We start from the raw sequence: 18,116 nt of genomic DNA, 5'->3' as shown, positions 1-18,116 counted from the left end.
ATAATAGGATGATATTATCACCAGAAGCCAGCAGAAAAATGATTTAAGGGTGTGATGTATAAAGTAAATGCAGAAATGGATACATCGTTGGCATTTTCAGTTCTACTGGGTTACCTACTGCAACCACCGCTCTTATTCTGATCAGCCCTGTGCTGACTGTCAGCTCAGGGACTGATTTATTGCACACATCAAGAAGAGTACATGCTTCCTCCTCTGTGAGAGATAGCTAGCACACTAGTACTGACAATGAGGATAGAGCCAGGCAGCAGTGGTTTTGGGTCTGTGCCGCTTTTCCAAGCTTTGATAGTTCTAATAATAAGAATGCATAAAAACCAAATGAACAATGCTCAATCAGTACCTTTACTTAAATCAGATACCTGAGCAGGTGACTAAGCATCACGCCAATATCAATCCCTGATGAGAGTGAAAGAAGCCAACATTCAGATACTGATGGACCTATTACTATTTTGAGTGGGCTGTGGTTATCTTTGGAATAACAAGACAAAGTGTTTGACACATAGTCTTCCTTTTTTCTATTTGTTAGGGAGGAATATGACATCTGGCAGTTTCCTCCTTAAAGCTTTGTCTGCTCAGTGCTATTTTGATAAGAGACCCTTGTTTTGATTCATTTTTAATCACTGCTAGTGTTTACAAAACTGCAAAGTGCCATTTTGCTGAAATGTGTTTGAATCGCTTTTAAGTGTTACATTTATTTCTCCTCTCTCATTATGTGGGTCTGCAAGCAGCAAAACATGTATTTAACTCTGCTGACAGTAAAGAAATTTTTTAAAGTGTCAATTTTATTCCCAGCAAAAGCATCAGTATTGGTATAAACACATATTCTAGCTCAGGTAATAGCATCTGTCGGTATTTTATTAAAAGAAAAAAGAATGCCAGTAATCTGCATGCATTTACTTTTGATTTTGTATACATCTGAAGATAAAATATAAAATTGCTTCCTTACACAACATGAAAAACCAACATGGTTGACACCCACAACCAGATAAATACCATGACCTTTTTAACCCCTGGGTTAAAATCTGTTTATTGGACCCCTGCTGACTGCTATAATATATGTCAGCTTCATTATTTCCCCAGGAACTGTGAAAGTGAAATGATTAGTTGATTAATCAGTGTAAAGATCAAATGTTGCCATTTATTTTCCTACTAGCAGTATTTAAAGAAAAAAAGTGCTCGTGTCGGCTTTTGGGCAAAGTTAGTGACAAAATATTTGTGAAAATGATAGCTGGTGTCAGGCACACAAGACTTTTGTGGTTACATAGCAGTTCCCTGAAACAGGAAAAAGGAAGCAATTTGATCAAATCTGCTTTAAAACAAATGTCAGTAAGGCCAGTGTGAATTCAAACTACCTGTCAGTATTTTACCTCCGTGGTACAGATTTCTAATATTTTTTGTTTTGACCTTTTTCAGCTTTTATTTGACAGATACAGTGTCTAAAGGACAGGAAAGCAGGGGCAGAGCGAGAGAAGAGCTGCAGGTCGGACTCAAACGTGCGCCGGCCGCTCTCAGCCGTGTGGTATGCGGTCGCCCTTTCAATGCACTGAGCTAAACCAGCAACCCATTCTAATACATTTCTGGCTTTCAGTCCTATGTCAAACCCTTCTTGATTTCTTTGATTTTGTTCTAGACTTGTTTAGATATACGTTCATTTGTATGTCAAAGTAAAATTATATAGTTGGGTTCAGAAGATTGTGGAAATTGGCACATTTTATATATAATTTTGATCCTGTATACCACAACATTAGATCTGAAATGACATGAATTAAATTATTTCACTGCAGTAATCACTGTGTGTGAAAACAGTTCACCATGCCATCCACATTCAGGTTAAAGCTTCATCATGCAAGAAGTCAGATACAAACATGGTCCAGAAATAGTGATTTTTCAATATTTCCATACCTGAATTTTTGTTCAAAGACTATTAAATCCATGTATTTATACCCATGTACTCCCATTAAATATTTATTCTAATTAAAATATTTAATCTACCAGAAGCAGGAAGTTTTTTTTATTTTTTGTGATGTAGCCAATAATGACAGAACAACTTAAATTTCTGGTGCCACAGAATTCCACATATGTCATTAACATATGTAATAACCTGCTCTAAGTTATTACAACCTGCGGCTTCAAAAGACAGCTACTCTTCAGAGACCAAGTAAATATGAAGAGAGTGATGAATAACTTTTCAGCTGTTTCCAGCTGCAAAGACAGTTTAAAAAAATTCCCTTATGATGACTAATGTCAGAGTAACATGCTATGGGGTATGGCCCTGCGACAGACTGGCGACCTGTCCAGGGTGTACCCCGCCTTTCGCCCTATGACAGCTGGGATAGGCTCCAGCGCCCCCCGTGACCCTGAAAAGGATAAGCGGAAGCGAATGGATGGATGGATGCTATGGGGTATTCCATGGCATTGCAGGAATACCAGACACCCCTGGAGCAATAGACTGAACCCATCTACTAACTCCATTCAGTAAATGCATCATAAAAATTATCAGTGTATTAATGTTCTGGTAATATTTGATTCTGACTCCCACATGCTCGACATTGTAGCACATTATATGTATATTTTTTTCATTTTAAAACATTTTCAACTTTTTTTTTGTCATTTTGGGATATTGTGTGCAGAATTCTGAAGTGAAAATGAATGAATTAATCCAAAATGTATTGAATCCATTTTGGATTAAAGGCATAATGTAACTGTGACTGAAGGTAAGATATAGTATAGTATAGAGTAAATTGGCTAAATGTTTTATGTAATCTAGTTTTTAAACAGCGGCTCCCACTCTGACGTTACAATTCCTCACTTTTTAGATTCCAGGTTTGCTTTCACGTTGTGCAACCATCGACCCATGCACACCAGTATTTCCTCCAATGGCTCCAGTCACATGTTACCGCTTCATAGACTTTAAAATGAGATGATTTCATACGAATAAAACATGTTACGATTAGAAACCTTACATGGACCAAAAATTCACAAATTCTCCTCTACGGTACTGGCAATAAAGTCGTTTTTTAACCATCAGTCAAGAGTTTATGACGTTTGTAAGTGAAACTAGCACAAAATAATAAAGGCCTGAATAAAGACCAATATTTATGAAATTTAAAATATACCATCTAACCACAATATCAACATAACGTTGTGTTCTGTATGCTGTCAACATAGATGGCAGAGAAGTTTTCTTACTGCTGCACTGCATCCCAGACATTCTAGTTTCACCTGAGCTCTCTCTACACATCAGCTTTTGTATTTTTGCTTTGGGGACCAAATTGAATAGAAAAAGCGATGATACATATTATGTTTTGGTGCATAGTCTAAAGCTTTCCTGTCGATCATTTTGACAAACCACCACAGATGTCAGGTGCCAGATAGCATATCTGTGGTCACATTGCTGGCTCCAACTCGCTGCTCATCCTATCAGAGACAGACGATGAAAAGTGCTGATATGGTTCTGGAAACAGAAAAATAAAACTCACTGGTTGGTGGCCACTGATGGATCTGAGTATTGAGCATCCAGACAGGCTGTCGAAATTCCCTGCATTCAGCTGAGGATAGCTTTGTTTGCCAGACAAAGAGGCACAGAATGCATGCATTTTCAGTGGGCATTGTATTGTCCACACCATCATATATCTAAAGACATCCGATAGTTGTAGAAAAATCAATATCCCAGTCTGGTTTGCTGCACTACTGTGGATCCTTTTCAACTATTACAACATTTACATGGATACGTGTTGGGACATGCAATGCATGTGTGTCCAGCTGAAAAGAAATGCAGCATCTTCTTGGCAGCAGATGAAGAAATTCTCATTTATTCTTGCTTCAGCTGTGGGAAAGAAGCTTTTTAAATTCCTGTTCCAAGAAAAAAAAAATAGAAGACTGAAATGCCGTGCCTCTCATGTAATCAAAGGGTTACATTCAGATATTGCGCAAGGACAAAACTCAGATGTTGCAAGGCCCAATCATTCTAAATAAAACACCCCAAACAGCAGGGGAGCTTGAAAGTAAGCTTTTCTCAACCTTCAGTCTACTTATCGTTCAACCTGAATAACAAGGGAGAGGGAGAGAGCGTGCTGCATATTAACAGCTGCCCGTGTCTGTTTCTACATACTGGGATTTTTTGTGCGTATTAACAAATCCCATGTGAGACACCTAACACAGGGTCATCAACAAACAGTAACACAAAACGCCTAGGTGCATCAACAAAATGTCACAATTCTGACAAAAAGACAGACTCTCATCATCTGTCAGCAGTTTTGTTAAAAGCTGCACCTCCTACACCTGAGTGCAAACAAGTCTGAGAGTCCAAACTCTGCCAAACCCTGACCATATGACCCATGAAGGAAAAATGCTCGTTTTGTGTTATAATAAATAAAATAGGAAATTTATTTTGACTAACTGTCCATCACAAATCATTAGTTGCAGCAGTGAAAACACTCAGCTAAATTGTTATAACAGGGCTTCACTATATACAGTGGGGCAAAAAAGTATTTAGTCAGCCTAGTCATACAGGTAACGAGTGGGGGACAGAAAAGCTTCTTACAGAAGACGTTACAGGTCTGTGAGAGCCAGAGATTTTCCTTGTTTGAGGTGACCAAATACTTATTTTCCACCCTGATTTACGAATAAATTCTTTACAAATCCTACCATGTGGATTCATGGATTTTTTTTTCACATTCTGTCTCTCACAGTTGAAGTGTACCTCTGGTGCAAATTACTGACCTCTGTCATCATTTTAGGTGGGGGAACTTGCACAATCGGTGGCTGACTAAATACTTTTTTGCCCCACTGTAACAGGGAATGTCTTTATAGCTGCATCCATGTAGTAGGTGCAGTTTATGTCTCCAGCTCTGTACCCTGCACTTCAAGTTTCAGTCATGTATTTTACATTTATTTGGATTTAAAGAATTGAACAAGTCAATGAATTAAAACTAAACTGATTTTTTTCTGCATCTAAACATCGGTTGTACCAATGAATTTAATAGCTTATGAATTAAGGCTGTTGAACAATTAATCTTAAATGTCCTAACAGAAGTTTGTTCATTAGAAATGAAAATAATCTAAGGGCAGATTAACATGTGGAATCAGACTAACTCTGTTAAGATCACTGTATTACACATCAGGCAGGAAAGCCTGCTCATTGAAGCTAAAATGTTTTGTTTTTTTTAAACATAACAGCATTTTTACCTTAGGGATTTTTGTGTTCTGTACACATGCAGTTACACAATGAACAGTAATATTGTTGCAAAATATCCCAGCTCATATAAATTTATGAACAGTAGCAGGCAGATTTTGGTGTATTTGGCCTTGTAGGAGCATTTATACTTTGCACAAGGTTTAAGAAGTTGCACAGGTCTTTAAAACAATCTGAGGTCCCTTAAAGTGAGTCCCAATGTAAATGCAACCATAAGGATAAATTCAGATTAATTCAATTTATGTGAAATATCTGAAATAGATTTAAGAGCATCCTTGGAGGAAAACGAGGTCTGTAACCACAGCCACCACATGAATATAAGAATCCTGTGACATACTGAATTTATTGGCTTTAAGGTTTTCCTTTAATAGCAGAGTTACAAAACCAGTAAGGTTACAAAACCAGTAAGGTTACAAAACCAGTAAGGATTTGACATATATGGTTAGTTCACCTCCTTAACTCACATAAACAAGCCCTTTGAAACGGTAGATGTTGGCTGAACAACCTCTGGTAGAAAAAAAATATTAACATTGTTAAACAGTTTGAATTTCTGAAGATACAAAATGTTGTTAATTTGTACTTTTTTTTAAGTCTTCAGTGGATAAAATGGGCTGATTAACTGATGTAATGTGATGATGTTGCTGTCTGAATGTAGGGTGAAATCACTCTCTCCATTATCCCTGAGTACATTTAAATATACATAAATACACAATGATGGCTTCAGTGTGTTTTGTTGGAAACAGAAGTATATAAATTTAACCTGAACAGTCACATCAGCAGACCAGGAAGAGCACTCTCTCCCTAAAAATGATTCATCCTTGTAGTTTGCTACAAGGCCATGAGAACCAGAATTGAAGAGAAACAGATGTAATCCACATCCATAGAGTGCTGCTATTGCCCTTTTAGGGGCTACATGTAAACTCCAGTGGACAGACTCCAACAGTTTCAGAGTTCAGAGGTAATCTGCAGATTCCAAACTAAGAGGACTTGTTGTTCTTTCAGGTGCTACTCACTCAGGTTTAAATGTCATACATAGAAACATTCATTCCTAAACTTCACGTGCAGACATACAAAGAATAGAGCTGCATGGCTGCTATCTTGGAATGATCATATGTGTCTGTGTGGCTAAAGAGAAAAATATCCAGCTAAAAATTGACCAAATTAGCACAAAACTCTCACCAGTTGTTCATTGGTTTGGTGAACACTGTATGACTGTGTGTGTTGGGACACTGTGCATTTTCTGTGATTAACACAACCCACTCAGAGAATCTACAGTGATGTTTAAAGGGCTGTAATGTTTGCTATAATCAAAGACATAATTAAGAGAACAAAAAAATGGTAACCAGAGTGCAATGCTGAACCCTACGTAGCTTCGGGTTTCAGCATTGCACTTGTGTTCATGTTTTGTGAGTTGTGAGTTTCATTTCTTGTTATGCTATTATTGATTCTTTTTTTTTCTTTTTTTTTTTCTTTTCCCCTTTATGCTAAACTTCACTGTCACCACTTTTCCTGTTCAGGCCTGCTTCTTAACCAATCAGCATTCAACCGAAATATACCATCATCTCAATCAGGCAAATTGCACACAAGCATATGTTTGTAGGTTTCATACCCAAAATTGTTCACTCTGCACAGCTATAGACCTGAATCCTGCTTTAGTCCTCATTGCATAAATGCTCCTGTCCATCTGTGCTACTCTGTTGGTTTTTTCTGTTTGGATTTGGTCACCTTTATTAGTTCTTTAAATAAAGGTCACTTTTTTAACTCAGTATTTTTGGTCTACATTTGCATTCACCTTTAAACTGATCTCGAAATCTCCAGATCAGTTAAAACTAGAAAAGGGCTCATGAGTGCCTCCTAGAATGGAGGGATTATTACAAGGTAGGCAGAAATGAAAGCTATTACAGAGCTGTTGGATAATTTCACTTGAGTGCATAGAAAATTTTACAGTTAACCCACCAACTACACTTAATATTGTAATAAATTGCTTCAGGTGCTCATTTTGTTTATTTCCAATTAGGCTTTTTTTTTGGGGGGGCTCTGTTGTTCATTTATCTGAATTGCTGTTAATTTTCTTTTCATTACTGAAACACTTTGTGGACTGCCATAAACCAAAGCATTACTGATGATGGCTGAAATATCATTGCTGCTCGTTGTAAACATGTGATGGATTGATGTTATGGCTGTTTAAATATGCTTATACAGCCGATGTGTAATGGTGGTGGTGATGCTGGGAGCATTTATTACAACTGTGCTTCTTATTTGTTTTTGGGTTTTTTTTAATCAATGCAACTGAACTGACTAAGATGGTGGATTAGTCAGTTACTTTCTTTTTTGTTCACTAAGGATGAGCAAATGGCACTAATGTGTAAACAGTATTTATAATTTGCATCAAGCATTTATTAGTTCACTTTTTCTCAATTCTTTACACATTCAGCAAAGGAGCAGCCAGTGTGGACAAAGCTGTAGATCTGATGAGGCACAGGTGTTTCCTCCTCCGAGGCCGTGAACCCATAATGAGTTCCACCCAGGTGAGAGAGAGAGAGAGCGAACCAGAGAGATAGAGAGAAACAGCTGATCAGCGACCAGCTGAACCTCCAGGCTGTGGCACCTAAGACCCGAACTCTTCCACAGCATGCATTTTTAATTTCTCTTTGCTATTTGGGCTGATTGGGACCTGATGAACGTAAAAACAAAGAATGATCTTTTTACCCGCTGTAGTTTCTAAGAAATGGATACCAGATCCTTGTAGAGTAAAATTTAGTATTGTGGTCTAGACAACCCAAAATGTGATGTCCACACATGTGGATGCCAGGTCCAAGGAGGTTAAAGATAAACTGCACACCATGCTGAGACATGCTAAGTTTTCTGCTAATAGTTCTTTGGCAGTGACTTTGTTGACATACCATTTCATGTCTTTCAAACTTTTTATCTTTGGAATTTTTTCACATTCTGCTAAAGAAATGAGAACAAACTGGGTGTTTTTGTGATGAATTTAAATTTGGTTCATCCACTGAGTTAGGTGCCTTTTAAATGATAAACGATTCATTTTAAAAAAATCATCTATTACAATCTTGGTCAGATACAAGGACAGATACATCTGTGAAGACGATGATTACATGCACTAGTTTATTATAAAGAAGAGTGAGGGTGTCCCAATGCTCATCTCCATATTTCTATCCTATCCTTACATTAAAGATCCATTCGGTGGCTTCAAAGGACTCCACATGGAGTTAGACTCTTCACAAAGTGAGAGGGTGAAGGGGCCAGATTGGAATTGGGCAATGCAGGCTAAAAGGCCAGGGGCCATAAATGTATTTCACCATGCTCAATGCCTCAGCAATTTTTAAATGTAATTTTAAGCTAGGTGATTTAGCTAATCCATGTTATTAGATAGTTCTTGAATATGAACTCTTTTTTTGCCGGAAAGTGGAAGAACATCAGCGAATGAGCTACACCACGCAGGTCAACAGCAAATTCATATCTTGATGTTGGTACAACTACAACCATGACCAGTCTTTGAGAAAAGACTGCCTGCAGTTAGTCAGTGTTGAAATGTTTTCTGGGATACAGCCGGACTTACATCTCACCCTACAATTAAATTTTTTCTGGTAAATCCACAGCTTTGTATTCAGAATTTGGGAGAGAGACTTTTTTTCCCACAATCAATTGTTAATTTTCAACAAATACCTAATCTTTATTTATTGTTTTCTCAACAATCAGATTTAGAATATTCACTGACAAAATAGTCATTAACCTTGAAACCTCAATCCTTCACAAATTTTCCCGAGGGGTCAGTTTGTTTTTCATCAAAACTAGATGAAGCAGCTGATGGAGTGGATACAATACCCTAACTACCTGCTTGAAGTCATAAGAATTAATAAGAGGCTATAAAATCATATCTTCATCATCCATCACTGACACGAAACCATCTCCTCTCTGCAGTGAAGGAAGGAAACGGTCCACTGAGGTTTTTGTAAAAAGGCCATCTCTCCGTCTTAAAGCAGAAAGAAGGATAGCATCTCTCCACAGCTGAATTAAATCGCAAGCTGTGAGCTTGACAAGAATAACACACACTCCCATGTGTGTTTTCCAATTTGCCACCCAACACAGGTTCGTCCTTATCGACGTCTGAGGAGGAGAATATGAGGCTCACGCTTCAGCCACTTCAGTCTGTATTTCTTTCAGGGGTCACATGGGTTCTGGCGTTACAGCCACTCCTGTCACTGTTACTGTAGCAACCTTTGGCACGATGGCCTTCTATGAAATGAAGCTAAAGATTCACCCTGAGCCAGAGATCAAGAAAATATTCTCTTCGTGAGCATGCACTGTGACCATGGAGCTCCGATACAAGACTGAACTTATTTCATCATCAGACAGCAAAGAATACCACGGGTGTCTAAATATAACTTGTGAAAAAGAGGAGGGAAAAAAATCTCTCTTTTTCTACAATGCACTCTGTCTCCACTCTCCTCCATGCTTTGAAGATTTCTACAAGCGAATGATCACAGGATCTTTTTTGGTGAATTATGCACATTATCATTCCACGCTTTCTCATCAGAGCTGTGGTGCAATGCATCAAAGTGGCTGGCAGGTGATGGCAGAGAGGATTTGGCTTGCTGTACTGTGTTTGTGAGTCCTGCAAATCCAAGAATTTTAATTTGTTTGTATGTTTTGACTTAGTGTGATTTTTGTGCATTACTGGCTATGCACAGAACGAGCAAAGGTTGTCAAAAGTCCCTTACCCTGTCACTGGTGAATGTATGTGTCCTGACCCCAGCAAACCACTAGAGGGCAATCAGTGTGTGAAACAACCACTCAGCAGTTCCAGCATGTGAGTATCAGAGGTAATGACAAGCTTCACATGTTTGTTTGTTTTGTTTTCTTCTATATTATATCCCAAAAGTGCAGAAACAAGACAATTAAGGTTGCAGTTTAAGATCTATGTTATGCGCTACGGTGTGGTTTCAGCACCAATTTGAGATGAAGGTTGCATCTGCTTATGTTGCTGCAATATAGCAAAACACAAGATAAATGGCTTTATTAACTCATAGGCTGTGATGCACCGTGATGTAAGGTGTAGTTAATCTAAAAGATGTGCACACTGCAGCAGCCTGCACACATCGGAGGCAATACTGTTCTCCTATTGAGGAGAGGGGGGTTTCGCTTACCCTGGATCATAAACCATTAATTATTGCATTTATTTGACATTTATATGACAGGATTAATTTTAAAATGAGTACTGGTTTAATTTATTTGTTTGATTAGCAAGCATTATTTTTTTATTGTAGGAAGGTACTTTATTTGATTCACTGTTAAAAATAATAATTATCTTACACTGGGGCTCGGTGTCTGAAACATTTCCTAGTTCCCCTCCAACTGTCTTTTGATTGAGTGCCCATGCAGAGTGGAGGTTTGAACAGCAGTTGGGTGGAGCATCTGCACTCACAACCAAAGCACCGTGCCTTAGACGACCATATTAGGGACATCCTGTCTCTAGTGTATTAAAAAAATGTTTTGAGAAGGTTGAAGCTCGAGTTTTTGGCTCAGAGATTACTTCACATACACCATCTGAAACTATAGTCATGTCTAATATGAGCAAATAAAGTAAAGGCAGAATAACCACTTTAACTCCAGGTGATGTAAAAATATAAATGTACTCTTTTGGTCATTTCTCACATACAGTGCAACAAGTAAAACTGAAAAAAAACAACTTTTACAATTAAAAACAAAATTTTTTTAATTTTTCAGATTTCGTTACTCTTTACAACTGCACTCAGCTGACCTTTTTTGCTATTACTGCTTGACCTTCTGATTGCATTTTCAATACATCCCTTAGGCCATAAAGTGCAATACTGATAAGCTGGCTGCCAGCGGAGCTCACGGGCGCGTCACTGCAACCCCCCCTGGCTTCTGCTCTGCGGCTGCTGAGTGAGCCCTCATCTGGGACTCTCCTCAGCTCTTTCCGGGACAGTGGCGCGGCTGCCCCTCTGTTGGTCTTCCTTGGTCTCTTGTCTTCTGAGGGCCTCTGGATGTCTGGAGTTTTGATCTTCTCCATACCTGCTTCATGCCCTGGAGGACGGGGCTGTGGCCCCCCCACACCCTCTAGCAGATCATTACATGAAGGAACCTTTTAAAAACAAGCGTGTCCATGCTCACAGGTGTACACACGGGTGCTCACACCCACAAACTACACCCTTTTTGGCTCCTACCTCAAAGCACACTGTGCGCTGTCGATCTTACGTGCTGCACAATAATGTTTAATATTTAGTATTTACAGTTATATTCCCATATATCATCGTGATGTTGTTTATTCTATTACTCTCGTTTTCTTCTGCTGGTTTTCATTTTTCATTCTCAACCAGGTGAAATTAAAAAAGTATCTACTGTTATCTATTGTTAGCTAGTTTATTGTGATGGTGTCGTTTTTATTATGTTGCTCTTTGTTGTTTGTTTTCTCTTCTGTTTTTTTTCTCCATACAGGTGATCCAGGTGTTTTGTTTGTTTTTATTTTTTTTTCTTCCCCCCTTTCTCACCATCTCCTCTCCCCTCTATTTTTCTTTCTCTCTGTCCTATTTCCCAGTCATGTCTGTCCCATCTTTAAAAAATGAAAAATAAAATAAATACATAATTATAATAAAGGTTAATCAAATGGACCAATATGGCAAGGCCATGGTGATCCACTTGGTAAAGTAGATCCACTTGGCATCTTTCTTGGCCTTCAGACAACAATTCTGATGGTTAAAGATCCAAACGGGACGGGCAAAAAAAAAAATACTGACAAGCTGAGAAGTCACACTGTTACACAAGTTATCCATCCACTGTAGCAGTGTGACCTGCTACAGTGAGCAGCAGTTGGCTTGGCTGCTCTTGACATGACTGTTCTTCCACGTTCATATATGGTAATGCTTGGATGAGGAGGCCCAACCAAGTGGTGCATGGCATCCAGAATAGCAATTTACCAACCAAAGGTCAGGAGTGTGGGGTATTGAAGAAGGTTAGGAAAAAATGCACCAGCAGCAGCTGCATGTGCATGTGATTGGCTGCAGAGCTTCAGGGGGGGATGAGGGCTTTATATATAACAATGGTAATTTCATTGCTATTTGAGACACTGCAGTTACAGTACCAACAGCGTTCCCCTTTCGTGCCCTTTCTCCAGAGACGATAATTCAGCATTTTGAAAAGATCTCTTTTCTTAATAGATTCTGGTTTTCTTCTAATGAGCTCTCTTCCCTCTAACACCTGTACTCGTGCCGGAAGATTCCTCTTAGAAGGAATATTCTAATGCTGAAGACAGCATAATGTCTATATTATAGCCCACCTTTAATAAAGTCTAATGTAGCATTAAAAAGCAAAGCAGCTGTGCACTAAAATGTGTAGCTCATAATACAAAGACCTGTGTTTTAACACAGGTTAATGCTGGCAACTCCATTGCAGATATCAGTTTAATGTTTGGCTTCTGGAGCAATATTGCTTTTAAAGTTAGTGAATGTTACAAGATTAATGCCATTTAAGAGTACTTTTATCATGAGTAAACACCCCCTTTACAATTATCTTGCACATATTACGTCTGAGAACATTTACTTCTGAGTGTACTCTGCATCATTAAGTACTGAATGAGCTCATATTGGTAGCATCTTGATCACACAACCAGCGTCAAGCTTGCCAATTCCCCTCTTCTCGGGGTCTTGTAACTATCTGGCAAATAATATACCTTACTGTGTAATAAAACTAGCATATTGTCTAAGAGGTCTTTGTGACTTAAAAAATATATAATTTTACTATAATGGATGGATGGACAATCAGCCGTACAATCTATGGTGGATCCTGCTGGCAACGCTGATAAGTTAGCCAGGAAGTTATTTTGTAATTTTTTGGTAAAAACAAAACAAGATGATGATACCACACCATTAATTTTAATTGAATTCACTGTTTTATTGAAGCGAACAGCATATCCTGAGGGTAGACTGCAATCAGACTAACCCCTGGGATCGCACAGAGGTGGACTGATGTAGAAGCTTCCGCTTTTACCTGAATAAACATGCAGTTATGCAGTGACGTGGGTTTGCACCTGTGTGAAGGAGCAGCGACGCTCTACCTGTTGATTAGACCCACGTGCAAAACCAAAACTTGGTGTGTGTGTGTGTGACTGTGTGAGAGTGAGTGTGAGCGAGACAGCTGAGCGCAGGCGGAGCGCTTAGCCGCCGGCCGTGAAGGGGTTAAAGAGTTTTCAGTGTGCGGAGCGGCAGGCTGGAGGTTAGAGTGTTGCGGTGCAGAGCTCGTGGACGCGTCGGCAGTAGCGGCGTACAGCAGCGCACCGAGCGCGGTCAACTTCGCCACTACTGCACAATAAACACGCCATGTCGGAGCGAAGGAGACTCTGTGGATCTGACTGCGCGCGGTCCTACTACTAGCGAGCGTGTGTGCGCGCGCGTGTGAGAGGGAGAGAGAGAGAGAGAGAGGAGTGAAAGAGAGAGACAAGGAGAGGGCTGCTCTTTTGCTTTCTGTGGATATCGCCTTCATGGACGGGCAACGGGGCTTTTACGAGATGGAGAACCCGGCAGAGAACCCCAGCAAGGCGGCGGAGTATCTGAAGGAGCTGAATAAGATCATCGAGACCCAGCAGGGGCTGCTGGAGAAGCAGAGGGTCCGGATTGAGGAGCTGGAGCTCCAGGTGACGGATCTTTGCAAGGAAAACGTCTGTCTAAAAGATCAGCACCAACGGCACCTGGCCACCTGCAGGCTCCAACAGGGCAACCACTCCGCCCTGGGAGCCATCAAAGAGAATGTCATGCAGGAAAAGTAAGTTATCTGGCATTGGGTGGTGCTTGGTTTGGCTGAATAGGATGCTGTCAAAGTTTATTTTCCTCATCTTGTTATTCGCTCCGCAGCTGGAGAGATATGTTGTGTGTCTGTTTCATCTCAACAACCAAACCAAATTCCCAGTTCTTCGCCACTTTGTCACGGATCAGCTCTTTAATTGTCCGTGTAACGTGCACACTGTCAGGGATTATTTCAGGCTTACACAAGGCTGTGCGAGCTGTGCACGCGTATTGCGTAATGGATCCCGTCAGGCGCATCGCTCAATAGATATGCAACCCCATGAAAATGATATTGTGTGGAGCTCAAACTGTATCGGATCATGGTGGTCGAAGTCTGAATCAGTGGGTGTGACTTTGTATTTTCGCAGGAGAGAAAAGCGCGACCCGTCTGTAGTTGCGTTGTGAGGAAACAAGTTTACGCATCCTTTGCTTAGTTAAGAGTTCAACCCCAGGCGAGTGGTCAGATGCTGTGTGTCATACATTTCCTGTGCCAGGAGCTCTCAGTGAGATGAGGAATTAATGTATGCAAACACCTTCAATTTGACTTGGACTCCTCACCAAAGTGGAGGGCTTTTACAATTGGAAAAGACGTAGTTGTGTTGGAGAGCAGCTGAGTGCCACTATCAGGAGAGAAATGTTCAATCAAAGCTGCCTAAACATGCTGGGTTAACTGCTTAGCAGATGGAAGTACAAAATCAGGCTGTGATACTCTTGTGGTATTGCATCTAAACAAGGATTCCCCATGGATTTATTGTGCACTGTGTTACTGACAAAAACAAGCAGCTTTACACATTCAGGACACTGCTCCCTGCTGATGAGATTACTTATTTGTACTTTTTCATTATGTTTGAATATGATGGACATATAAATTAAAAAAAAAGTATTAATTAATTCTCACTCAAAAATATATATCATTTCACACACTTTGAGACACTTATCTCAAATTGGACACGGAAAGGAAATGTCTGAGAAAGCAGGTCCATCCAGGACTACTGCAGAGTGCTCAAGCTGCTCGCTTTCAGAAATGTTGCACTGTCGATTAATTTTCCATGAATCTATGCAATCAATACATGAAATGCAAAGTTAACATGAGACATTGATCACCAATATAGCAATGTTACAGTCTACTTGTTCATGTACTTCATGGGCCATATGCATCCTTGTTTGATTTCACAGTTTGAGCAGTTACCCTACGCAGGTTCCTTATCAGTTCTCTTATCAGTTCTCAATTCTTTAGTATTTAGGTATGAGCACAAAGCAGCAGTACAAAATAAAAATAATAAGCAGCACACGCAGACTTCAAAGTGGTCACCACAGAGATCGTGCTATAGACAGTTGAACAGGCGGAAACAGAGGATGCAAACTGACTGCTCATCAGTTGAAGTTCATCTACCTGTTGAAGTTCAGGCTGCTGGGCTGGGGTCAGCACTCACTCAGCTTCATCATCAACCTGGATTCTTGGTTAGCTTAGCCTTAGCATGCTTTGTGTGCAGACCCTTGCAAAGAGCTGAAGTTTTGTTAGCAGCATAATGCGTTTGTTTCTGTTCTGTACGCAGTTTGCACTTCACCATCGCACTCTCATCCTTTTGTGCAATAAAATTAAAAGCAATATCCCTAACCACGCTGTAGACTGTGCCACTATTTTCCTCCTCCAGCAAACAAACTGAAATCGTGATTGTAGTGCAAGTGCAATTGGAACCAATAAGCACAATTCATAGGCAAGCAGCTGTGTTTGATTAACAATGAAAATATGGAGCCAAGGAGGTTCCTTCCTGTCGAAAGGGACTTTTTCCTTCCTACCATTGCCAAACTGAAGTGACATGGAATACAACACAGTTACACAAACATGTTCATTCAGACCTTGTGAAATAAAAGTTGGTAGCCTTCAATTGGGCAGTAACCACTTCATGGGCATTCTTTGCATAAACTTTTAATGAAAAAGACCATTTGGATTTATTTTGTGATTCTTTCAAGTTGCTTGCACATTACTTGAAACACTTGCTATCATCAAGTGAGTTAGCTTTTTCAATATCCCTTCTGTCACAAACCCGCTCACTGTTATGAACGAAGCTTTGACGGAGACGTTTGACTTCCAGGAGATATAAGATACACAGCATACAGCCCTGCATTAAAGGATTTCTTTCTGGAGTCATCTGAAAATTTGTTTTGTGGTGAATTGCTTGAACTATAAAGTGTGAAAACATAAAACAGAGAATAGCAGAAAGTGATAAATGACTACAGCAATTATTTTATTATCAAAGCTGCTGGGAACTGACTAAATACAGTTGCATTTAAAAATATAATACTGTATGGAGGGTATGATCTCTGTTTAAAGCCTGTCCAGTGAATGAAACACCTTGAAGTTATCTTTTGAAGTTTAAGCACTAAACTTTAAGAACAATTTGAAAGCGAAGCAGCTGAAGCTGCAATATTCTGACATGTTTTGTGATTGTCAGCCAAAATATCTACTGGCTTTGTAAAATAAGGCAGTTTTGTCAGATGCTGTCTGCATCGATTACATTTGTCATTTTTACATTACATTTGCCTTTAATGTACAAGCTGCCGGACTGCTGACCACAAAGAGAAAATCGGACCTGTGCATTAAAATGGGCTTTGTCACAGTTTCTATGGATAATTTCTCCTCTTTTCTTTCAGTGGTGGTTTGACTGCTCCTTGCAAATTATGGAAATCTACTCACTGTTAATTTGGATTTGTGGTGTTAGTTTGAAATAACTTCTACCATCCGGCAACTGTTCCGACTGACTTAGGAACATTTTGAAATGTTTTTAAGGGTATAAATTTAGACTCATTTCGTAAATACATTGTCCTGACTTTTTGGACTTTTATATTGCACATAGACAACATAAAAAATGAATGTTGTTACCGTGACTTCACTCGCTGGGTAGTGACGGCTGGGTTTGAAGCCTCGAGATGAGCCTTTTTGCTGCTGTGAAAGTATTGATGACGTTGCCTGAGGGGATATTAGATACGATGTGATAAAATCTCTGATTACAGTGCTGTCATGGTTTCCTTCACGTCCTACATCCTCCTATGTGCTTTTAATGTAAATGTGAAACTACAGCATCTCCAGTGGTGAATGATCAGCTCTACAGTCTAATGGCTCGTTTAATGATCCCTGCACAAGTTCAGACACCAACAGCAGCTACTGCTCAAAATGCTGCCTTCACAAAAAGTAGTTCTGCTCAGAAAAGCTGCTTCTGCTGCAATAACCTGGCTGTTTATGTGTGCAGTGCGTGATGCAATAAAGCCCTTTTTCACCTATGACATCATTATCATATTTACTTGCTTACCACTTGTATGGGACTATAAATAGCTCTTGGTGCGACACAGATGATGGCAGCTCGTTTCACCTCCTGGGATTTTCCGTCCTATTATGGCTTTTTAGTTTCCAAGTGGGGAAGATATGTCTCTGAATTCTCCCGAAATTTTGTAAAACTGTATTACATAAGAGTTTGGTCAAAATCACTTCTTTTATGCACAAACACACACAGCTGACAGGGAGTCCTGTCCCCTGTGTTCTGTCCACAGTTGGGCCACGTCAGCTGTTCTTTTTGTGCTGACCACAGTCAGCATATAGTCCTGGCCTTGACTGGAGGACCAATGGGAGAGCTCTGTTCCTCGTGGGCCCTCTGACAGACGTCTACACACAAACACACAGACACGGAGTGCATAATGTTAGTTTGTCACCACACAGTCACCCTGTTACTCCGGGTAGTCAGTGAAGTAAGAGCTGCTTCAGAGTCTGTTTGTGTTTTGCTACAGTGGGATCTTGTTATTCTCAACTTTACTCCCTATGAGCTAATCCTCTGTGGAAGGGCTGCTTTCCCCTGTTTACGCTTAAATGTTTAAAGTTTACATAGGACACAAGGTCACCCAGCTCTTATCAAGGTCACGTGTGATGTGTTGTGGGATCTGGAACAGAAGTGTGTAGAAGATTCTTTTGACATTACAGTTTTCATGTCCATTGCTAAGTTTTTGAGAAGGATCAGTGATATAAAGAACAATATATAATGTTTCTAGGCAGGGTCATTTTACCTTTGGAGGTGTTCAAGATACTTTTGGAT

At 39.8% G+C, this 18,116-nt stretch overlaps 1 protein-coding gene across 5 annotated transcripts in view; it reads left to right on the top strand.

Moving 5' to 3' along the window:
- The first annotated feature begins 13,457 nt into the window (after positions 1-13,457).
- The window catches only part of iqsec1b (IQ motif and Sec7 domain ArfGEF 1b), a 234,192-nt gene continuing 229,533 nt past the window's right edge, over positions 13,458-18,116 (top strand). For 2 of the 5 annotated variants that reach the window (XM_005726693.2, XM_005726692.2), the window contains exon 1: positions 13,459-14,011. In XM_005726693.2, coding sequence (XP_005726750.1) covers positions 13,731-14,011 — 281 coding nt within the window. In that variant the 5' untranslated portion in view covers positions 13,459-13,730. Of the gene's footprint in view, positions 14,012-18,116 lie in introns of all 5 variants that reach the window. The other 3 variants (XM_005726695.2, XM_005726694.2, XM_005726700.2) reach the window with 2 other exon arrangements.

This window comes from Pundamilia nyererei, unplaced genomic scaffold (assembly GCF_000239375.1).
Source record: "Pundamilia nyererei isolate P.nyererei 1_Seehausen unplaced genomic scaffold, PunNye1.0 scaffold00021, whole genome shotgun sequence".
Classification (NCBI taxonomy): Eukaryota; Metazoa; Chordata; class Actinopteri; order Cichliformes; family Cichlidae; genus Pundamilia; species Pundamilia nyererei.
The sequence above is the reverse complement of the archived record's forward strand: the minus strand, read 5'-3'. Positions and strand labels throughout refer to the sequence as shown.